This window comes from Apostichopus japonicus, chromosome 16, assembly GCF_037975245.1.
Source record: "Apostichopus japonicus isolate 1M-3 chromosome 16, ASM3797524v1, whole genome shotgun sequence".
Lineage (NCBI taxonomy): Eukaryota > Metazoa > Echinodermata > Holothuroidea > Aspidochirotida > Stichopodidae > Apostichopus > Apostichopus japonicus.
In genome coordinates, this window is record NC_092576.1 from 24,909,454 (window position 1) to 24,934,349 (window position 24,896).

A 24,896-nucleotide genomic window follows, 5' to 3' on the forward strand; every position below is an offset into this window, starting at 1 on the left:
ATGTGTATTGTCATATATCCCTATGCAAGGGACCACAGTGCCCTTGGGCTCTTGTTGTTGTTGTTGTTGTTATTATTAATATTAACCATTTTGAAGTAAGTGTCATAAAACATAACAAAGAATAAAACACTGTTATTAAAGCTATATGTTTCTATTATTTTGAGAACAGATAAGACATGCCAGTTTGTGCGATACCTCAAGACATTTTACAAACAACTTTATAGCAAGATCAATCCAATACCTTACATCCGCGAAAAGGTGTATTGTGTGAATGACGTTTTTGTAGAAGGTGGTATTGAAATGCACGGAAGAGACAATAAAGATACCGAACGTTTGTTGGAAGGAAATAAAATGGAAGCCGTAAAGCTAAAATCATATCGCGATGTATTTAATAATGACATTATATCTTCAAAGCGAATACTGTTAGAGGGCGATCCTGGTTATGGTAAATCAACGTTTACATTACAAGCTGCTTATGACTGGTGCAATGCATCTGATTTATCTCCATTGAAAGATGTAGCTATCTTTATCTTGCTTCCACTAAGACTTCTCGGCGGTATATTGTCGATTTGTCTCGCAATCAAACTGATTCTGATGCCAGGTGAATCCAATCTAACAGAGGAAGACATTATGGAAATTTTGAGAAACAGCTCGGGCGCAGTGCTGGTTTTTGATGGGTATGATGAATATCCGGACAAAGATAATATTGAGATATCACAAGTTATGAAAATCATCGCTGGCAATATGTTTGCGAACTTTAAGGTAATAACATGTACGAGGTCATCCTATATACCTGATAATCTGGATGTAGAGACGGTCAATGTTCGTTTGACCGGTTTCAATGATACTGCAAGGAATGACTATATCAGTAGAGCTGTTGCTGTTAACGATAATCAAGCGGCTAGGAGAATCAATGATCTTCTCACTAGCAGTCCTGTGCTCAGCGACATTTGTCAAGTACCTCTCTTCTGTGTGATGTTTGTGCATATCTCTTACGGGTCAGAAAGCATTTTATCATTCACTTCTGTAACCAGTTTTTTTCGGCACATTCTAACGTGCTTTTATGAGCATATGTGGAACAAGATGGGTCACGCTAGAAAACGAAAAGACTGTTATATCATTCCAAATCATCCAAGGCTTAACAAACTATTATTTGAAGCACTTACTGGAAAGAATCAGCAGATTGTTTGGCAGAAAGACATGTTCAAGACCAATGTTGGCGATGGATGTTACAATGAACTTATCTCAATAGGTATCCTACTTGAAGAAGACATTCTCAAGATAAATGATACACCGGGGATGGCGGCGGTTTCTGTTATCCAGCGGACGACTGTTGTCAGATTTTATCACAAACTATTTGCTGAATGGTACGCAGCCAACTATCTTTCAACGTGTGCAGGGAGCATGGAGCGCAGAGCTCCTTGGCTCCAGAAAGAGTTCGAGAAAATAAACCCTGTTGATCTCCAGTTTGTCTTTAGATTTGCTTGTGGACTCAATAAGAAAGCTTTTTCAAGAATCATCAATTATCTGAAAGGAATTGAGGACGGGCAATCTTTTGCAATAGTATGTTTCCCTGAACAAGTTAGTGAGCCTGATGATGAAGTGGCCATAGTAAAAGATTTATTAACAGGAGGCGTTACCATCAGATCCACTGATAGTAGATTCCTTCAAAGGTCAACAATACAGATTCTTGACATTGCAGCGAAAAGCAACGTAAGTATTTCATATTACTATTGTCGCATGATTACCAATATTATACTTTACAACCCTGGCATGGTTGAATTTCCACCACATCCAACCGAAATAAAGAACAGTATCCGTGTGACCCACATTCAGTTAAAAAAGTATTTATATGAGGATATTGATACTAATGATAGTTTCTCTTGTATGGTCACGAATATATCATGTTTCATCAACCTGACCCCCAATTAAAAAAAAATTATAATAAAAATAAGGCGCTTATTCCTCAGCCGTGCATCTTCAGTCGGGAGAAACTGTACAGTCATGTTTTTTGACATTCAGCCACGGTACAACTGGACAGCTACTGTACAATGGATGCCCCCATCCTCTTTGGCAACCGCACACAAAGTATTTATGAAAGGAAATGTCTGGTGGAAAATTTTGATACATTGTCCTTGTCTATAGTTATAATTTTTCTCTTTCTAACCATGTAAAAATTGTCCCCATTCGACGTTTTCTTTTTGTAGAAATCTGGTTTTCAAATTCACCAGTTTCTCACCAAAAGTACCGTTTGTTCGAACGCATCAATATGGTGATTGACGTAGTGCTTGCAGATAGGCAAAACAGGCGACTTGAAGATAGCACTCCCATTTCCGCAACAAGTACACTCTCACGTGTAAGCACATGTGATTCCCAATATATATAACGTACATACTCGCGAACGTATATCCTACGATGCCCAGTTGGTGTACTTGTATAGCGTTGCACATAGTACACTCACACTCAAACCACAGTTCATAAACTGTTCTTCGAAATCGCTGAAATAAAATTCACGGATCAAATTAACAGTAAAAGGAAACTTGAAAAGTAATCGTAGCACCAAAAGATGAAACTTGGCGGAATCGATGTCAGAGCAGAATATAGCACCGAGAAGCTTAGGCTTCGCAGAACTGTCCGATTGTCAACGTTAGAGTATAGCCAACATGCGAACATTCTTCGCGTAGGAGCTGGATAGCGCGATTTATAGCCTAAACAACTAAGAAATTTCACCGGAAATTTATCTGTATACAAACGCGGTTTTTGTTGTGATTACCGTAGAGGTACTGTACGGAGGGTGGGTTATGTCGCAATCTGCATTAGCATAGCTGACGTCACGTTATGTACTGTTCAAATCATATTTGAAATTATCTATCCTTAACGATTAAAAAATCGTTTCTCTGTCAAACGCAACATTAGCGTTCTCATACTTTGACAACATGTTTGGAAAACTATTTATCATTTTTTAAGGTAACTTCTTTGGGCCACCAGACAATCCTTTTAACAAAGTCATGCGCTAGCCTGATATTTACACAAAACGAATGCATAGTCTACAGCATTGTTAAGAACGCAGGATTCTGCGTCTTGGACGCAATGCTTTGACTAGGGACGCAAAATCTTCAAATTGCTTGCCTCCAGCGGACGCAAACTTTTTTTTTGAGAAACAAACCCCAAGTTTACACACTCACAATTAGGTCAACGGAAAACATAACAAAATACATTTTTGAATGAACATCTTTCATTATTTCTTTTATAGAAAAACCACAATTTCTTCTGACAAGAGCCCAAAGTTCTCCACTCTTACAGATCATTGAATTTGTTTGAAAATAAATATATCATAACAATTAACCGCAAGTTACAGGGTTAACAACACCCCATTTTGGAGATTTTCATGCTAAAAATAGACAATGATGCTTTTCCAAAATTTCCGTGATTTGATTGGTTAATAGTCCCCATCCATTATCTGTGAATATTCTTGCATCTGTGTAGTGCTCAATGAACATGGAGTATGTTGTTTAACAACAATTACTTGCAAAGTTACTTTCCCCTGTATAGAGATAGTGAAGTTTGCAGTATAGGTTATCATGTGTGTGTGCACTCCAATATCATAACGTTAGGCCTTGTCACTTTCAGTACGTATACCTTTTGACATCGAAGATGCACTTGCATTGTTTCTGAGACTGTCACGTAATATTTAAATCATTGTTTTGATCAGAAAATGTTAATGAGTGGAGACAATCTATGAATTTTGTGGGAAGCTAACATCTCTGATCCTGAACAGGATATTTCAGCTCACAGTATATTTCTTCTCTCTGCATTAAGAGTTGCTCATGTAAAATGTGCACTCTTACCATTAGTAGCTTCTGTTGCAAACATTTTAGCAGTCCAATTAACCACGTGCTTCAGTAAATGTATTTTGGCGCAACATTCGTGTGTAAACTACTGTACTTTAGAACTTTGAACTGATTTTTTTTAAATCTACATTGCGTAAAAAGCTATTCACATAGACCTACTGTAATTTTCGTATAGATAATTGCTTGCAAAGAGCCCATGATAAATTTTGGATTATATTTTAAGGATTTGCGATTGTGTAGTTGAAAATGAAGCTCAAACAGGCATGTACATGCAGTAGTACAGTGAACTGGAATTGGAATCGCTGCAAGATCAAAGCACGGAGCTACTATGGAGTTGGCGAGTAGGGAAGTACAAGGGCGGATGAAGGAGGGGGGGCTGGGGGGAAAATTGGTTGAAACGGCAGGGAGGTCGAAAGGAGGGGCGGGTGAACGTTACACTATTGTGTAGCATTTTAATTCATTTTCTTTTGTGCGTGCTTTGCTAATTAAGTATTAATAGTTTTCAAAATGTTGGATCTCATTTTAGTATTCTTCATATTCGATCTAGTTCATATCTTAAAATATTATCAGTATCGAGAGACAACAAGTATCGATTAGTTAATAGTATTGGATTAATACATATTTTAATATAATGAAATAATTATGTAACATCGAGAAAAGGTGTACGCAATTAACAATTGTACAGGTGACTTTCAACTGTATCAGGTACACGTTCACTTATAAACTAATCACTGTAGGATCGTGATGATGGTAGGGAAGTGACGCGAGAAGACTAAACCAAACACTAAATCCGGTTTCTAGTTATATATTACAACGATATCATTTCAACTCGTTTCTACTGACACTTGCAACGAGCGATAGTAGAATAAAATGTAAATAAATTAAAAAAGAACTTACAGATAATTTGCTCCCGGGAGACTAATTATTTAATCACAAATTTTACAAAAAGACAAAATAAATCAATGTACATATCGGACTAAAACACATACAAAGGCACGCACCCACACACACACACACACACACATAAATGGAAGAATTAGCATGTCGACCTCTTAATGAAGTAAAGTTTAAACGGAACTCTCCGCTTCCAGTTAGTAGCGTCGACGATCTCTTCGTCACATTCAAAGTTGGTGCAGTCTTATTTAAAGATAAACGAATACGAGTTTTCTCTCCTCCGGGTTTTAAGTACTATAGCCACAATTATGCGCTCCGTTAATGAAAATGGGATGCTGTTAAGATGTTGCTCTTTGAATGACTTCATAGAACAGTTGAGTTATAAAATGATAAGGTATCCGTTTCTCCCGTAAAACAATGTTTATCGTAGTGGCATTTAATAAAAGAAAGGAATACTGTATCCAAAGGCGATAACTTCGCAAATTGATTAAGATAAACAGTTTATGGTATAAACCATATTATGGAACATTTTGTGTCTGACAGCGGTCGGAATTGGAAACTAAACAATTGTAACGGAACTTAAAGTTCCTGTCATAAAAGTATATATATTATGTATGTATGTATGTATGTATGTATGTATGTATGTATGTATGTATGTATATGTGATCTTCCCGCAAGCAGGAACTCGCGAAAGAAGCCATGGAGGCTTGTAGACTCGCAAGCTGACCGAAGCCAATCTCTCGGCACACATCCATTTAACGTCCATGTCGGGAAGTTGTTATTGAACAACACCCTTGCCAGACGACACACATTGCTGTCGGCGGGGAATCGAACCGGGGATCTCATGACTGGGAGACGCCGGCGTTAACCACTAGGCTATACACTCCGCCTAATGTAGCTCTCCTTATGTAGCTCTCCTCTTATCCGAACCCTCACACATCTCTCTATCTCCGTCTCCATGTAAATACTCCCTCCTACTCTCCATGTAAATATCTATCACCACAACTCTCTATAGGAATCTACTATTATTTGTTCTCATTATTAATATTCTATATTAAGTACTTAAATAAATCATATCAATGTTATATTTGGAACAATGTCTTTTGGTGATGAAGTATTGCTTACATGTCGTAAGAGCACTCGTCATTCGTTACTGTTCCCAAACTTGTTTTAGTATTTTTCATCAATGAAACCTAACCCCTCTTTTTTGACCGTTTCAAATCGACAGTATTCTTACAAGCCAAGTTAGTCTGAGCCATGAAATTGAAAGCAGTCAAAGACCCAATCAACTTATCAAATTTATTGCTAACGTACATTAACCGTTACCAGAGAGTTAACATTTCCATGCTTTAAATCCATGCTAAAACTAATAGTTTGTATTGTTTTCCGTCAGATTCCCATCACCAGTGTATGCCTTAACAAATCTTTCAAGGAGTGTGGGGAAGATGCTATTGTACTTCACTCTGGACTCAGATTGAACCAATTATTGACGGTAGAGATGATACACATAGAAACAGAGCGAGTAAATAAGGAGCCTAGGATACTAACAGAAGAAGACGTTACGATGATATTCCGTTATGGGCTACGTTCTGAACATTTAAAGGACCTGTCGTGAGTATAACGTAATAGATTACGGTTTCCCAGTTCTGAATGTTCAAACCTGACAACATAATTGATAGCAAACAAAACGTCGGAATAATTTAGCTATCAGTTCATGTTTTCAACAAATATATTGATAAAAATATTGGTAATTACCGTTGAAGTTTCATGTGTTTGTACTAGCTAAAACTTATATTTAGTGGAAGGTCACTTTTTTATTGCAATAAAACGTAATAGGTAAAATGATATATTATTCGCCCCCATATACTGTGTTAAACCTAATATTAGAATATTCCTTTTGATTCCATAAGACGACGTAAAACTATAAGCATGATGTTGACATCTTTGTAATTATAATGGGATTTAGGCTTTGTGTCCGTAAATGACCATCAACGGTGTACTCACACACAATAATGCAGTGTCTACTATATTCATGCATACTAAACTGTATCTTTCCATATTTGAAATATATAAATGATCGTTATGATGAGAAGTACTCATCGGTCATTCATCTGTTCTAGATAATCCAAAAGAACATATTTTTGAGATCTATAAACTACAGACTGCCGTTATCTGCAAAGCTATTTATTGAATGACAAACATTACTTACCCAACGTTTAGACTAATGCTCGTTATATCGTACGAGGTCGAATTTAAGCACCAGGATGATGTGTCTATGATATAGTGTCATACTGTGTAAATTGTAATAAACAAAAACAGACGAATGTGACCTGCCGCGTGGGGGAAAAAAGACAAAGTAGGCACTAAACACATTGTGAAAATATCTGAAAAATAAACTTTCCTCTAGTTTTAGTGACATATGCAGGGAACAGCGGACAGAACATTCGTGTACCCAATTGTAGAGTACAAGCAATACCCTCTGCGTTTCTAATCATGTTGGCAGGCATAGAAGTTTATTGCCTGCAGTGACAGGCCGTTCTTGTTTTTTTTTTACCTTCCTTCTGTAATTTTGGAGAACATGTTTAATACATAGAAAGTACATTGTAATCACATACACATCTATGCGCTGAACGGCTTATATTTATTTAGTATGTTATATTGAACTAGGAAGAAACAGAGCACCATGATCGCATGTGCATGGCGATCATGTCATACTGAATGGTATTATGTATTGTAAGTATCATGCAATACACCCTCCATATGAATATAACACAAGGTGAAAAATGTACTGATCAAGTCCAATGTACACTCCGCTTCATATGGGAAAATATGTCCATCGCAGAAGCATGGACATATCAAATAAAGGCATGTGTTAGACATGTGTTCTCTTATCACTTGAGACCGACATGACTTGATATAACGCATCTTAATATAATGAGGTTGACATAGCTTAATTAACGTGTTATCTTTAATACATCGAGCAAGGGGCAAAAGCAGATCGAGGGAGTTGAAATTAATTTAAAAGACTTCGGACGGATACATTAGAGGAAGCGTGTCATTTTGTATTTATATACACATTTTGTGCTGTCGGTTTTGCTATTATTTCACCATATATTTGGGTCTTATAGCAATCCGCTTCCTCCGGATACTAAGCCGGTTTCGTTTACCTGTGGTGTATTATATATCACCCGCCCTGTTAGAATGGTGCTTGTAAAATGTGATGGTATGCAAATTCCCCGTGGCCTGCCATATACAAGTTTCTTTTCTTATAGATGCTACCTTGGCCCAAATCGGAGAATGTAAATCTAATTGTTGTTTCATTAAACTCTAATTTCAACTTTATTCTCGACTTTTCGTCGTTTTATCAGAGCTTCAACTTTTTTTCAAATGTTCTTACTGAACTGTCTACTCCACACAGTTTGAATGTTCTAAACTCTTCCAGGAATGTTGACGTTTGTTATCATCATTCCTTACTTGTTCTTCGCAACGGCGACTGCATAAATCTCAACGTTTTGGCTTCGGAAGTTAAAGCTTTTCCGAATGTAAATGTTGGGAACATATCAAAATCTTTACTGTTCTAGCGAAAAAGGTGTTTCAAAATCACTCTTCTTTCTATTAGGACTTTTCTATCGACTTGGCAAGCCAAATTTGTCGACCATTTTTGTGTATTTTGGAGAAATTTAGGCTAAGTGAAGCATTCTCGGCTGGTGTTATTTGCTATATTATTTACTTTTCTGTTAGATGTTTTATTTTTACTGACAGTTGCATTTTGACGAAGTTTAATTCATAATAGCTCAATGTTACTGAAAACTATTTATCGACGACCTGCGTCTGTCAATAGATTAGAAGAAATTTAGTAGTTGGAGTTCTCATCAAATTACACATTTGAGGTCATTTACGATATATTATGAAAAGTAGAAAAAAAACACTAGTCTATTTGTCTTTTTGGCGGTAGTTTACGACATTTATACAAAAAAGGTTGTGATGTTATTTCCTTTGTTATATTAATGTGTTAATTTATAATAATTTTCTCCTTTTTCTTCTTCATTTCTACTTGAAAGGTTTGATAATTGTTTGCTGCCTCCGTCCTTTGCTTCAGAATCAATTCCCGCGGAGATGAAATCTAGAGACATTAAAGGTATACATGTATCGTCAATTCCGTCAGTGTTCAATTATCATTTCAGTTTAGCATGTTCTCTCATATATGAGTATTCATTAAATTATTGTATAATAGTTTTAGTGCGTACACAATTGAATCCGAAATTACAAACTAAAGGATATGAATTGGTACATATACCTTAATGTTCGTATCATCAAAATGTTGATATATATATATATATATATATATATATATATATATATATATATATATATATATATATATATATATATATATATATATATATATATATATAAAATGAATGTGTAGCAAGTGGTATGACAGATATATAGTTAATCGATAAAGAATAACACACCAGTAGAATCACTGTGGTCGAGTGGTGCGGACTTCGGTTCGCGACACGAAGATCCGGGGTTCGATTCCTACCTTCGCCTGATGAGTCCCAAAAGGACGAAACCGGTCGTGAAGTGGAATTTGGTGTGTTATTCTTTATTGATTAACTATATATATATATATATATATATATATATATCAGGCCTCGACAATTTTTTTTTAAACTACTCGCCAACTGGCTACCGAGTCTAAAATTCTACTCGCCAAAACGTTAAAATTACTCGCCAGTTTTTCTCGCTAATTGTTTGTGTGATATAAGCCTAGGTACACTCTTAAAACACCTGGGTCATATTCATGACCCAAACGCAGGGTCGATGGTCTTATAACCCAATTTGGGTTGTACCATACACTAAGCTGACCTAATGCTAAGTCCGAAACTGACTTTCATCAACGAGTCAAAATAATATTGGACTATGATTGGTCAACATTATAGGAATATGAGTGCACCATGTCAGATCAGCCAATCAACGAACACACATTGACCGTCCGATAATATTGACCCTGCGCGCGCGCCATAGACAAATTGGCTGTAGGACAAGTTTGCTGACAGAGCGAACATGATCCGAAGCACAAATTGATTCGTTCGTGAAAGATAAATTAGAAGAATGGGGCTTGATGGAATGGGCTAATTCATTTCAAGGTATGGTATCATGTGCAAATATCTTTTTTAATATGTAATTAAATTTCAAGAAATGCTGAAGTAGCAAACGAAGACTTAACGTATGGCTAAGTCGGTGACTAATTCGTAGTCGTACTAGCCTATAGCCTAACGCTAAGCCATAACATAGGCTAGGCCTGTAAAGAGTTCACTATTGCAGTTGAGATTGAGATGATGTATACATGTACGGAACCTCTAGTATCTGATAGATAAATCCACAATCCTGATATGAATATTAGGCCCCTAATGGTTGAAATTGTTAAAAATGGAGCTATTTAACCGAAAGTTCTGTCCAAGTTGTTAAACGGACCCGTTTAGCCTAGTCGCTGCCAGTTAGCCTAGGCCTAGGCTACGTACAAAAAATGCAAAGTTTTTCGATAGGCCTGAGAATAAGATGTCAATATATCATTTAGGGCCTAGGCCTAGACCTATTAATAACGTTAGGATCACCCGTGGAAAGACCCATGGACTTGCACGGAGACCAATCATTATTCCATATTTTTTACATTTGCCGAACTGTATATTTAAAATAAATATGACGATGCACAACTGCATAGGCTAAGTAAGAATTGTTGACAATGCATAAGTAGCCTAGGCCTAAGCAATGTTGTGCCAAGTTTGGTAAGTAAATATGATGAGGCCTAGGCCCCTAGGCGAGGCCTATTTGCGATCATGAGGGTCTGCGATCATGAGGATGACGGCTAGATTTAGACAGGCTAATGGAGTGGGGTTTTTTTTTGTACACACAGGGCAGCTACTGTAGTGTGAAGCATTTGGAATATGCGTAATGTCGTAGGCCTACAGTAGCCTAACGTTAGGCCTAGGCTAGGCTAGGCACTACTGCGCATAGTGTTATAGGCCTAACGTTAGGCCCAGTTATGGAACAAGCCCCAGTGACCCAAAAAAATCATCAGCGTTTTTACCAGAATTTTAGGGTTACTGTAGGCCTAGGCCTAAATAACAAAAATAGCTTAGCCTAGGCGTACTGTAGCCTAGGCCTAATGTTACATCTGATTAAGCAGTAAGTGTACTAACATAGCTTATCAGACTAGGCCTACCGAAAAAAAGACAAACAAGACCAAACAAGAGGCAGAACTTGGAATAAATTTACAACAATTTCATTTAAAAATTTCTTGGCAATGAAAATTTTGAATCTTCATACAAAATTAACATTTAGGCCTAGCCTAGAATGTTAGGTCTTTTTGGTCAAGATGTGAAAAAGACAGCCCGTTTTGCATATATTATGGTTGAAAATAAGTAGGCCTAACAGATCTTATTTGTTCATGGCACTTTTTGAGCATGTTGCTACGGTAATATTGGAACGTAATGTTAGGTAGCCTAGGTTTATATGCATTATACAGCCCCCGCATTATTCGGGCACCTTGATATACCCTACGATAAGTACTTGTATATTAATTCTACAAATTAAGTATGTACAGTTAAGCAGGGGGAGGGGGGGGGGGGTCGTTGTTGTAAGTAAGTAGCACTGGGTTCCTGTATACTGTGCACTTTTCAGCTAAATTGCTTCAACATTCATTGAAAATATTTACATTATGATGCCTGCACCAGTCAAACCTCAATCTATATAGGCCCTGGCATAATTGCCAAGGTTCGAAATACGTGGTAGTTCAGTAGGCTGTAGCGGAGTGTAGCCCTAGACGACCAAATATACGTTGGACTACCAGAACTGTCAGAACACTGAGTAGCAGTAGTCCGGTGGGCTACCAAAATTTCCCAACTTGAAAGCTATTGTTTGTGATAAACTGTTTTCACCCACACACACAATGTGTAAATCTTTTCTATAGCAATATTGTATACTGTATGTCATGTATCATCATCGTTTAAAAAATTATAGGAAAAAAAATAAATAAAAAAATAATAAATTGGACCAAGTTTACCATAATAGAACAACACAAAATGGCTGCCAAGTTTAAATCTCATCTATACAAAAAACAATGATAAAATTTTTTTTTTTATTATAGATTAGGCCTACCTACAAATAGTTCAAAAATTATATCCTTCTATAGAATCACATTTAAATTATGCTTCTTCCTCTGGAAAATACAAAACAATTTGTGGGGTTGACTACTGGTACGCAAAATGTACATACTTTATCTAAACCAAAATGGCATATTAATACATTTTTATTGGTAATATTATGTTACCTGAATATTTGCTGCACGTACTTAATTCAGGTGTTATTTTGTATTTTAGTCATAATTTTTCTATTTATTTTTTACATTTCTATCACATATTTTTCTATACAATCTAATCTTTTATAACCTTTTAACTTTTATACTTTGAACAAATTTTTTATCTTTTGCTGTAAAGCGCTTTAGAGCAATTTTTTAATTGAATAAGGCGCTATATAAATTTTGTGTAATAACAATAATATTTCTTAAGAGGTTGAATATTAATCACTCTACTCTAGGCCTAGTTTTTTCACTGTCTTGTTTAATTTTTTGGCAAATAAAAAAAAGTTCAACCACATCATTTGTTAAAACTGTGCAATTCATTCAAACTATACTGTCGTTTATAGTTTGCACACCTACTACTGAATTATTATAGGATTGTACGAGAAAAGCGTTTCTGTGTACACTCAGCTTGGACTGCACCAGCCCATCATTAAAACAGTATTTTTCTATGTGCAAACAGTAGTTTCTTCACAACACCTAGATTCTATATTCCTTTATCCCTTCGTGGGACCAGCGTTAAATGGTTAATTTGCTAGAGCTTTTTTTTCTTTTTGCAGACTCAGGATAGCCAGGCATATCAATCTACATTGCAGTCTCCAACTTTTTCATTACAATCACCTAAATCTTTGATAACCACCTCAACACCAGAACATAGCAATACCCCAAAGAGACCGAAGTTACATTTTGTAAGTACTTCTCCCTTGTATAAATCTGCATTGGTATGTGATTGTCATTAATAAGTCTGCCATCTTTTTACAGTAATCGAAACAATTCATCCAGAACTGTTTAAATGGTGCACACATCAATCATTACACACCCAATTAACCAGACAGATCTGTCTTCTGTAAGGGGGCTGTTGTTCCCCTTTAATAGGTACAGTACAAAGCACAACTAAGCTCCAATCTATCAACATGTATAAAAAATATGAATGAGCAATCACCAGTTTTGTTCTTGAATTCTCCTTTTCAAAGGATATCCGTAAAATACTAAATGATAACAACGGCGGAGATATCATTGAGTCTGAAATGGACGAAGGACTACTTAGTCACAAATATCGGATTCAAGCTGTCAGGATGTTTGTATCACACCTGATAGAACAGTTTGGAGGTGATTTGAATTCTATTTCTTTGAGAATTAGTGGTGACCAGTGGTGAACAAACATTTTTAGTTTTCACAATGTTTACTTTTATTTAGCAACTCATTATTTTACACAAATTGTTTATATTTCAGGCCCACATCCCATGTAAAAGAGGCTCTTGCAAGATCCATTGTAAATGAGTTTCCCAAACTGAAGGGAGAAGATGGAGATGGTTATGTTAGTATCAATTTTTGTCATGTTAGATCACTTTTTTTTTGGATTACGTTTTTAAAATGTAGAAGGATGGCTGTTGCCAGTTGGATACTACCATTCTTTATAATTGTCAACATGTTATCCAAGTAGCCTATATACCATATACAGAAAACCCTTCGTTTTAAGTCAGTGGGTCAATGAAATAGCTTTGACAAATATATATTTGGCATAAACTGGGAACATCAAGAAATGAATTGATTTACTCTGAGAAACATGGAAATTGTTCTCTCCCGGCCCATGTGATCATATGCATTTGAGATGAGGAGGAATGTGCCCCCTCAACTTGGCTCATTAAAAAATACTGTCATTTTATTTGCACTAAATAATTTCAGCTCTGATGTGATTGGTGAGTTCTCAGTTGAATGTTCAATTTGGTTTCATGATTTGTTTGCTGGAAGCTAGAGAACATTGATTATAGATGTGTCAGGTCGTATGGATGGGATTACATTCGGTTCTAGGACATCTCACCCCGCATCAATTCCCCACCCGGACAATTCCCCCCCCGGGCATTCCCCACTGTCCGGGGGAGGTGTCCGGTCACGATACAGACTGCCTCAAACCAAAATGAAAGGGGGCGAAATCATCATTTACATTGACTTTCTGTTATGAGCATATAGCTAGGTGCTCATTATTCATAACTGCTGAGTAGTTTTAGGATCGGGAGTTTGAGTTCTGACCATGTGTCCTTAGGCAAAACATTTTACCTTCATTGGTTGTTTTCACAGGAAGCTTGGTACACTTCTAGCATTGGACAGCATGCAGCTACAGGTTATTTGGAAGAAAGACTCAGGAATGTGAGGAAGAGAACAGCAAAGAAGAATCATGTGAGCATTCGGAAGGCCAACAAAACAAACTCTGACTCCACAGCTTCATCAGTCAGTAGTCTGGAGAGTGATGAAGGTATTTTTATGTGTTTTTTTTTTTAAGTTAACATTTGAAATGTTAACAAGAGTAAGAAGAAATTACATATCATGCATAGGATGTTCATTCCTGGCGTACCTTTTCATCTCCTTTTTAATGTGCAGATTTTCAGAATTCACATTTAGAACAATATCTTTGTCATGATTCCTTGGTATATCCATTCTTCATAGGGCAATTATTGTTAACTTTTCCAGATGACATCGAACCTGCTGCCATTGATGCGATGGTACAGTGGATGAAACAAAATAAAGAACCTCTGGGTAAAGTCAGAGAATACCACCAAAAAACAGCGAAGTCCAGGCTCATGTGGATTAGAGAAAATCCAGAGGGCGTCGCCATCTTTGCGAAATATCCTAGACTACTGGACACTTCAGGACTGGTGGGTTTTATTTAGATAGTTGATTTATTCTGTGATGTGGCAAGCTCAGGGTAATAAGCAGGCAAATTTCATTTGTAGGTCTTCTCATGTGTGAGCCAAGAAATCAGTGAGGAAATCTGCTCGTACCTTCAGATCAAGGATAGGGCAAGAAGAAATGGCCTCTGTCAATACTCGAAAGACACCCCCTCTGGGAATACATCCAACTTTGTCGGTGAGCTAATGGTACGATGAAGTGTAAAAACAAAAAAGGGATCAGTTAACTCAATGGTATACTGTTTTTGTTCTCAAGAAGGGCAGAATTATAAGCACAACGCAAAAATAAAAAAAGGCATAATACCTGCTGTATAATTTCATTTTTTTGTTCATAGTTTGCTTTAGCAAAATGGAAGATTTTGTTCAAATCGATGCAAACAAATATTTGGTATGCTTTGTGGGATATGTACTCTCAGTTGCATTTTCAAGAGCATCACGTTACTCCTGTATCTCTAGTTAAACAAAACATCTGAGATGATATGGTCCTATGCTCTGTAGCAGTATCCAACAAAAAGAATTCACCTCAGTGCCAGGATATGGGACATCTACATCAGTTTGTTTGGATGGTCCTCCAAGACTATTTCGCAGCTCTGTTCACAGTCCAAGTCTGGGTACAAAAAATGCTTTCTGTGCAGACATGTCTCATATTTCATCCTTTTTCAGATTAATCTGGACTTTGAAGTCATCAAGCCAAAGTGTAGGGACAAATTGTTCCTGTTATGGACACCTGCAGTCGCTAGGAACCTACTGCATTATGCTGACAAGCAAAATGATTGGTCTCGACACCTGGGGATTGTTCAAGACAGCAGTCAACTATCAGGTAACTAAGTTGCAATAACTTATTAACCCAGGTAAAATGCATGTGAACTGTTTTCATGTGGCACTGCCAGTGATGTTTCAATTGGCCCCCAGTTGAGCTTCACCTCAGTCAGGGGAAATAATGAAAATGGTGTGTATTTGGAGGAGGGAGTCAGTCAGGGGATTAAGGTGGTCAGACAACAGAATAGTGTCAAGTATTATGCCTGATTGCCATATTTCAGTACACAATGCCTCAGGTCTGGCATGGGCACAACCCTGCACAGTCAACATAGATGACATCGGATTTGTTATAAGCTACAAATGTTTTCTATTCTCGCATCAGAATTCTGGTAATATTGTATTGCTTCATCGACGAACATTCATTGGCCTGGCATCCACCCAACTTTGGATCACAATCAGAGATGCTGTTGAGAAATTGGTGGATTTGTAGAGCAGTCAGAGATCCTATCCACACTATATAATGCATATTGTTCCACTGAAAGACATTTTTTAACTGAAAAATCATCATATATTCCCACAAATGTGTTAGCTTATAACACGGGTATAATCAGTGCCTCCATGAGTGTTAAGTCTGTGAATCTTTCCCCAAGGTTCTTATTTTCCCTCTTTACAGATGATGAAGTATGCAACATTGCACTGCAGTGTATTCCATGCATTCTACCTGTTGGGTCGCAGAAGATAAAGGGCAAAGGAAAACGGGCTACAATTGAAGATGCCCTCACTTCATTTGTAGATTTGCAAAAGGTGAGCTGAAAGCTAAAGTTGAAGTAGAAAAATTCCTTTTATAATATCATCGTCGGTTACAGGTTCATCTAGGAAAATTGACAGACGATAAAATTATGGATGAAACAGGCAAAGAGCTTGCCTTCTCTTCGCGAGCAGTGTACATCGATTGGTGAGACAAGACATTCATCAGATACAATCCCACCCTGCTCCTAGAACCACCATTTTATGTTCCCATCTGAAAGACATGAACGATGCATTCAGCCACTTTCCCAAGGGGAATGGTGGAAGGGGACTATCAAAGCATCGGTCACTAATGCTCTGCAGCTGTGCCAATCAAATGCCTGAAGAACCTCACCAGCCCCAAAAATTGTGGAACCATAACCCACTAGCAAGTTCTCACACAGACCACTGCACCAGGTTGCATTGTACAAACCCTTAACCAAATTTATTACAGGTAGAGTTGTAACAATGATTTCTTCATTCCAGTATACACATGATATATGAATACATATAAATGTGAATGCAGAATATGTTGAATGTGCAGTAGAAGAGTGTACAATCTAATTCACACCGATTGGATAGGACATTGTGGTATTCCAGGCAGTATGGTGTGATAGTATGATTGTCTTGTTAACTTCTGAACACTGTGTTCATCCATAATCAATTGTCAAGGGTTCCTAGATGAGCCTCAAAATAACTTACAGAGACCCGACAATTCCTAATATCTGAAATAGTTTTAAAAAAAACTTGTTTTCAGTACAATGCATAAAGTACCTGGCACCTCTAAAACCCACTATGAAATTGTGGCACTATTCATCACTGAAGTTGTGAAATGCTAAATACTGCACATTCTTAATCAAAACAAAGATTGCTTCTATCAATCCGCCTTCTGGGGAGTACTACAATATATGATCCTTTCTATATGGAAGGCAGCATTTGAATAAATCTAAGAAGTTTGCTTCCATAACCTTTGCTTTTTCATTTCAGATTGGAACCAATATTCCACACTACCTTGAAGGGGTGAAACAAAAGCAAGCATTCGTTCTAGCTATTGGAAGCAGCAGGGTTAGCCCGGAACAAACGTACATAATCATAGAGAGAGAAGCCATTCCACAGGAGTCGCTGCTTAATGCCATTGATTTATGTTTTAAATGTTTTCATGTTTTTGATATGAATTATCAATGGCAATCATACAACACCTGGCAGTTCCTCCAGACTGTTGTATACAACTTACCTGGGAAAATGTCATCTTCAGTTGTGTCATTGAAGACATATTTGAAAGTCAGAAGGAAGTAGGGCTGAAAATGTTCAGACCTGGGTCCCATATATATGCTTCAATAAGAACTGTCAACAAAGTTGAAACAATAGTCGCACAGTGCAACACTAGAATTAACTTGGCAATCGATTCAACTGTCCATTACAACTCCTTTTTACATGACAGTTGAAAGAATTTGGACACAATTTTGTTCAATGCCGAGCAATCTTTATTATCATCTGAAGTTGTGTGATTTTAGTTGAAATCTCAACTGTTAGTTGAATCACGTTTATGGGACCAAGGCATACTTGCCTCATATACAAAGCAAAGATATGCTTGTATTCTAAGAAGAATTGGCAAAACGTTTTCAGCCTGTATGATCATATTTGTTTTCATCTCATAAATTCCAGTTCCAAAGTTGCAGCTCACAAATATTTTGCTGTCATGAAATTTTAGAAGCAAATTATATGGATTGTCCCAGTCCCAGTTATCTGCTCTAAATAAATTGCTTGGACTATTTTCAATTGAACGGCTCTTGGAATACAGAAATATGTGTATCCATTCTACACATATTTACATATACAATATTTACCTGTGCTGGGTTATGTACAACAGCAGTATATTACACATAATATATGGACTCATTACTTAAAGGCTTGCCGCCGTTTAATGAAATCCATGGATAAGTGTTAAAAAGGGGGGAGGGGAATCGTCTTTACGAGGCCTAATTTAGTGAACATTTTCAAGACTGACCATCCAGCAACCCATCTTTTAAAAATGGGCAACCATGTTTTGATTGTCATTTTCTTCTTTTGTTATTACATCGTAAGTAAGGCAAATACTTTCCCATGCGAGCTAGTCTATGCTCTAGCTGATAAATATCATTATGAAGACACACACATGTCTAGCTAGAAAGTGTTCGTTCATTCATTCAGCAAATTGTATTTTATCCATACAAGTCTAATAAAATGTTGAAATTGTTTATGTAAAAATTGCACTGGGGTAAAAAACATTTTTGATTCATTGGTAACGCTTCAAACAATTCCTTCCTTTAGATCTTGTGCTATGGTACCATATTAATGAAACATTCAGTTTTGTTGCAATTTTACATTACTTTTTAGCAGTTTTTCAGCAGTTCACTTTCTTTGAAGGAGTTACATCAATAAATTGCACTGTCAAATGAAGCCTTTTGTATTTATGTATTTTTTCCTATAAGAGTCAAGCTGACCCAAATGTGGTTGATTTCCATCATAACCCTTGCCGGGGTCAATATTTACCAATATTTCTGGGTCAAATTTACGACCCATAAATTGGGTCACTTATTCTGACCTAATTTTCTGGGTCAGTTTGACCCAAATGTGTTAGGTTCCCTCCTGACTTTCATTTGGGTCAAAAAGTGACCCAATTTGGGTCAATTTTAACCCAAGTGTTTTTAGAGTGTAGTATGGCCTAAATTATATATATAATAATAATAATAATAATAAGACTTATAATGCGCACACACCACTCAAAGAATGTTCATGGCGCAAATGACAATGAGAAATGATACAAATAATACAGAAAAATACAAAACAATGACAGAAGAGAAACTTATATATATATATATATATATATATATATATATATATATATATATACATACATTCAATACGAGAATGATTGAATAAAATATGTCAGTTCCAGAAACATATGTAATCTATTCTTCTCTGTAGATGAATTATATTATGTCTTGTTCATTATCTTGCACACGTTTGTATTTCTAACATCTTAGTGTCGTGGAGGAACTACGGTTACAGTCTGAATCTTCAATCCGGTGCTTGGAAGGTATGTTTTGTTTGTCTTTATTTCCACGTGTACTTTGATGGGCGTGATTCAATTTGATATATAAAAAAAATGAATACTTGATCGAAGTTTTTAACACCACCTTGTCAAGCATAATGTAACAATAGTGGAATGTCAAATATTTTAATTTGTAATTATGATGGACTGTTGATTACATTGAGCAACAATATATATTGTTTTATATGCAATTTGAACATTTCTAAGCTTTATAAATGATTATGTAAATGATACATACGATACCAAACTCATATTTTAAAAGATATTGACAAATGCCGCATTACAAGCATTTTATACAAACACAAAGAACGATAGATACGTACCATTTCAGTAAACAATATCGTTAACATTAACAAGCCACAATGTGACAATTGCCATACGCACCATTTGACATCGGCAGTTTAATATGTATAATGATCCAAAAATAGCGGAAATCTTAGATTTACGTGTTGCCATGATTAATAATACAGTAGACACTAAGACTCTAACGTGCTTATTAACGTTAATATCATTTCAATCGGGTAAACAAAGCCGACAATTCAGTCTAAACTTGCGTACGGGTAATATCCACTTGAAAATCTGTGGGAATCTAATGCACCTTTAAATTTGTGATCAGTCTTTACAGAAAAAACGAAGTCAGATTGTTTTCATAATCATTGATATGAATATATTTTATGACGAATAAATCAATGACATGCCATAAATTCCTTTCTGGCTACTCATTGCCGTACTAAATGCAGCATATTTAGGAGCGAGACCCAGACCCAGATATGGCAATACCCGAGTGTACAATACTGGTATTACATTTGGAACAGTATGATAGTTTGATCAATTACAGACTTATACGTAACACTGGCAGGTTGTTACATTTGATAATCAAACAAACTAAGCTGCTTAAACTGACGAATGCGACGCTCGTATGGAAAGCCGTTTTAACATTTAATAAGGAATTTCAGATATCTCGAAATAATTTCAGATATCTCAAATTAAATTACAGAAATCTCCAATTTATTTAAGAAATCTACAAATAATTGCAGATATCTTAAAATCAATTTCAGATATCTCGAAATACCAGAGAATTTCAGATATCTGAAATTGAATTCGAGATATCTGAAATTGAATTCGAGATATCTGAAATTGAATTTGAGATATCTGAAATTGAATTCGAGATATCTGCAATTCTATTTCAGATATCTGAAATAGAATTTCAGATATCTCGAATTCAATTTGAGATATCTGAAATTGAATTCGAGATATCTGCAATTCTATTTCAGATATCTGAAATAGAATTTCAGATATCTCGAATTCAATTTCTGATATCTGAAAATTCCCGATTAAATGTTAAAATGGCTTTCCATACGTACGCCAATTTAACATTTAATCGGGAATTTCTGCATATGCATTTCAGATATCTGGAATTCAATTGCAGATATCTCGAATTCAATTTCGGATATCTCGAATTAGAATTGCAGATATCTTGAATTCAATTTCAGATATCTCGAATTCAATTTCAGATATCTCGAATTAAATTTCAGATATCTGAAATAGAATTTCGGATATCTCGAATTAAATTTCGGATATCTCGAATTAAATTTCAGATATTTCGAATTAAATTTCAGATATCTGAATTAGAATTTCAGATATCTCGAAATCTATTTTAGATATTTCAAATTCAATTGCAGATATCTGAAATAAAATCTCAGGTATCTCGAATTAAATTTAAGATATCTCGAATGGAATTTTAGATATCTGAAATAGAATTTTAGATATCTAAAATAAGAAACAATTTAAGATATCTAAAATTCCGGATTAAATGTTAAAATGGCGTTCCATATGCTCGCTCAAATCAGATGTACAGAGAAAAGAATGTAAGAACATCCCCCACCCGCCCTTACCGTCTAGCTGTTGCAAAATATAGCGTTTTCTTTCCTGCTTTGGGGGATACAGGTGTGTTACAGTTGCCGACATTGAATCATTTGATTTGTCATCTGATGAGCTGCATTACACAAATGAAGCCAGTATAGAGGACATAATTAATGACCACTTGATTTTGGAAAGGCTTTAATTCTTAAACCTGTCGTAGTATAACACACATTCATCCATTACCGTTTAAACAGAAAAGAACATAACCTAAAGAAGTAAGAGCAGTTGTTTACGGTGTACCACATATTGCGGGAATTACATCAAGCACGGTTGTGTAAACGTCGGTAGGGAATGGTTATTTAGCTGTGGGATAAAGATATGTATTATGTGTTTTGAGTTTTGTTTACTTGTTTTGTGTATATTTTGATGCCGTTTTTCTACTTCAACAATACAGTTCATTGAGCTGGTTACCGATTGTTACATTCAAAGTATATTTCATGTTTGGTTATCTGATTATAGCAAATAAACCAATGGAATCATCTATGGACATTTTAATTGAAACAAAAAGCAATGATTTTTGTGTCATATTATCAGGTTGATGATGTAGATACAGTCAAGGGAATATGCACAATGCAAGTGACTATTGGAGAAGATGACAGTGAGGTACTACAGAGATGTACTATACAGCTTCTGGAGAACGCATCTCACCATGACGTAAGTCAGTAACTGTGTCCCGCCGTACGTTCATTTAGCAATTATGTGTTATTAGTAAAGTAAAAGCAATACGTTATATAGCATTTGCTTCTCGTTAATGCACATCTAAGGTAATTTCTATAACAATAACAGGTCGTATTGGACGTAAATGTACAATTGTACCGTAAATTAGCATATTAAATCTTTTGTCTTAGAATAACGGCTGAATGCAGTTTTTAATTGCAGAACGTAACAAGAAATAACTGTCTCTAACGATGAATCTAATGATTTGATATTTATTACATATCCTTTCTCTTCATCTAAAATTACACGTTATAACTGTTTTCTTTACAATTTACGTACATTGGGACACTGTCTAGTTTGTAATTCTAGTGAAGTGAAGGTGTATTATATGGGTGATGAGAATTATGCACAGAATGTGTCTAATAAACATGTTAGTTGCTACAAATATTAAAATATATAAGTCCAGCGAAAATACTTTGCCATCTGCATATAAATAAGGTAAAAACTTAGCTTCGTTTTGCACAAACTGTGTTATGTTACGCTTTAGCGCAGTTGTTCTATCGATAAACTACATTTGTTTTAACAGCTCCATAATTGACTACGCGCTCAATTTACTACGCAGGAAATAGTAGAATGATTACCACTTTTACTTGCGATGTGTTTCATAGCATACAATTACTAATGGGGCATATACATCTGTATGTATCAAGTAAGTAAGTAAAACTTTATTTCATCCCAAAAGGGAAAATACAAGCTCGCATATGTACATATAAGACAATTTATACAAGATGATAAAGGGTAAAAAGACATAAGAATGACAAACATGAGAGTATCAGAGAATTAAAGTATAAAAGTTTAAAGGCGTGATGATAAAACAAATGTACTCTCTTAAAATGAGAGACTGAAATTTCAGTCTAATCGACTGAAATTTCAGTCTAACGATGGATGGAATAAGGGATCAGACTACTTAGACTGAATTCCAGTCTGAAATGTAAAGACTGAAGGTCAGTCTTAATTAAACTAAATACTCTTCAGTCTAATAGACTGAAAATCAAACCACTTTAGACTGAACAGCCAGCAGTTTAGACTGATTTATTGCAGCACCAGTCTTAATTAGATTGAATACTTTCAGTCTATTAGACTGATATCAGACTGAACAGTCGGTCCTTTAGACTGAATTATTACACATCACAGCTATACTGTCAATCTTATAAACTGCAAATTCTGTATTGAACAAGCTTTTCTATTGATCCTCCGTGTTGGCTAAGTGCTGGAATTCTTCAATATAGATGCATTTAAGGTCATGAAAGACAACATTCAATGATCTGTTAATACAGGGGAATTTACTGAAAGGTGCTACTTCATGGAGTGACTTCGCCTTCACATCCAATCATGTTAGGCTATAACGACCAGAAAATCGTAGTGACAGTCACACACAAAGTACATTAAAAATGGTATTCCATCAAGAAATATAATTGTCAATATCCACCGAACAGTAATTTTATTTCCACTAACCCACTTATATATTCTTATTTAATTTTCGTTATCATATTAAAAAAAAAAATAAAAACTACAATATTCTGAGGGATGTTCAACAAAACATGTTATCTTTCCAACAAACGTTCAAATTATAAAGATACTTTACATAACAGTGACATATTTTCAGTTCAATATTAATCTGTCAAATTTCTGCTTGAATTGGGCCATCTAAAATGTTCTTTAATTTTTTTTGAAAAGGATTAGGTGAGCTGAGAACAGATCAGTGGTGTCGCCAATGGGTGGCCTGGGGAACCCCTCCCCCGAGAGGGAATTTACAAATAGACATATCACCAACCAAGATTCAAATGTCTGGCAACACCACTGCAACAGAAAGCACTTTAAATTATTTGCATGTCACCACCAGGTGGTAATACCCTGGAATTCATTGACAACACAGCTGTAAATTGAGTCGTTATATACCCAGCTGATCCCATCTCCCGATCTCATTGAACTTTAAATTTTCCACTGTAAAGGATATAGTAACTATACGATCCTGCCTTTACAACAGGGATAGGATGGAAACACGACGATAGTACAATTGATCTGGTACATTGCCTTTTTTCCAGTTGTGAATCATTAATGTATAGTAGCAACAATTTCTTAGAATGATTTCAAAATGGGGAAAACATATGACAAATTTTCAGCAGGTTATTTATAAAATATTAGGAATGGTTAAACAACATTTCAGTGCGGTCAACATTTAATACTTTGTGTTTCAATGATATAGATTGGCGATTGCTGAAAGTCATTATCCAGCACACAAAACAAAATATTACAAGCAGTTGACAGAATGGCAATAACTTCATAATGGCTATTAGATAAACATGAATTATTATATACTGCATTCACGATTTCATGATATGGAATTCATATAAAGCAAATTTGTATGCAAAAACAGTACATGTGACTATTATACCACCCTCAATTATTTCTTAACTTTCTGATAGTAATCATATATAGTGATTTTGATTGGGATTTCAATCAAATTTTAAAGTTTTATAAATTATCTCACGTGAATCCTTTAATGTCGGCCTCTAGCTGAAAAAGAAATGTCACTCGAGAGTCGACTAAAAAATTGAAAACAGTTTTGACTCATTACATCACTAAAATTTAAAAAAAATGGGGGGGGGAATAATGAGGAAAGGATATTCTCAAATGGAATTTTCTACAGTTACTGACTTTATAATAATCAGGTTACTTGCTTTTCATGGAACAAATTATGGAATATTGTGCACAATAAATAATATTAGCTTAATTAATTGCTTAATTAAATAAACCTTCAACATAGTGAGTGCAGTGAAATGTAGGAACATTAAAGTAAACATTAAAATAACATGCTCGAA

General features: G+C 35.7%; 2 protein-coding genes across 3 annotated transcripts in view; both read left to right on the forward strand.

Moving 5' to 3' along the window:
- The window catches only part of LOC139982456 (uncharacterized), an 80,113-nt gene that overhangs the window by 13,379 nt on the left and 41,838 nt on the right, over nucleotides 1-24,896 (forward strand). For both annotated transcript variants that reach the window (XM_071995349.1, XM_071995350.1), the window contains exons 5-9: nucleotides 170-1,713; nucleotides 6,139-6,356; nucleotides 8,807-8,883; nucleotides 19,367-19,419; nucleotides 21,892-22,011. In XM_071995349.1, coding sequence (XP_071851450.1) covers nucleotides 170-1,713; nucleotides 6,139-6,356; nucleotides 8,807-8,883; nucleotides 19,367-19,419; nucleotides 21,892-22,011 — 2,012 coding nt within the window. The remainder of the gene's footprint in view (nucleotides 1-169; nucleotides 1,714-6,138; nucleotides 6,357-8,806; nucleotides 8,884-19,366; nucleotides 19,420-21,891; nucleotides 22,012-24,896) is intronic.
- LOC139982464 (uncharacterized) lies at nucleotides 12,749-18,779 on the forward strand. Its single transcript, XM_071995368.1, has 7 exons — nucleotides 12,749-12,797; nucleotides 13,342-13,426; nucleotides 14,188-14,362; nucleotides 14,578-14,762; nucleotides 15,459-15,615; nucleotides 16,228-16,358; nucleotides 17,328-18,779. The coding sequence occupies exons 4-7, from the start codon at nucleotides 14,607-14,609 to the stop codon at nucleotides 17,634-17,636; spliced, it is 753 nt and encodes a 250-aa protein (XP_071851469.1). The 5' UTR covers nucleotides 12,749-12,797; nucleotides 13,342-13,426; nucleotides 14,188-14,362; nucleotides 14,578-14,606; the 3' UTR covers nucleotides 17,637-18,779.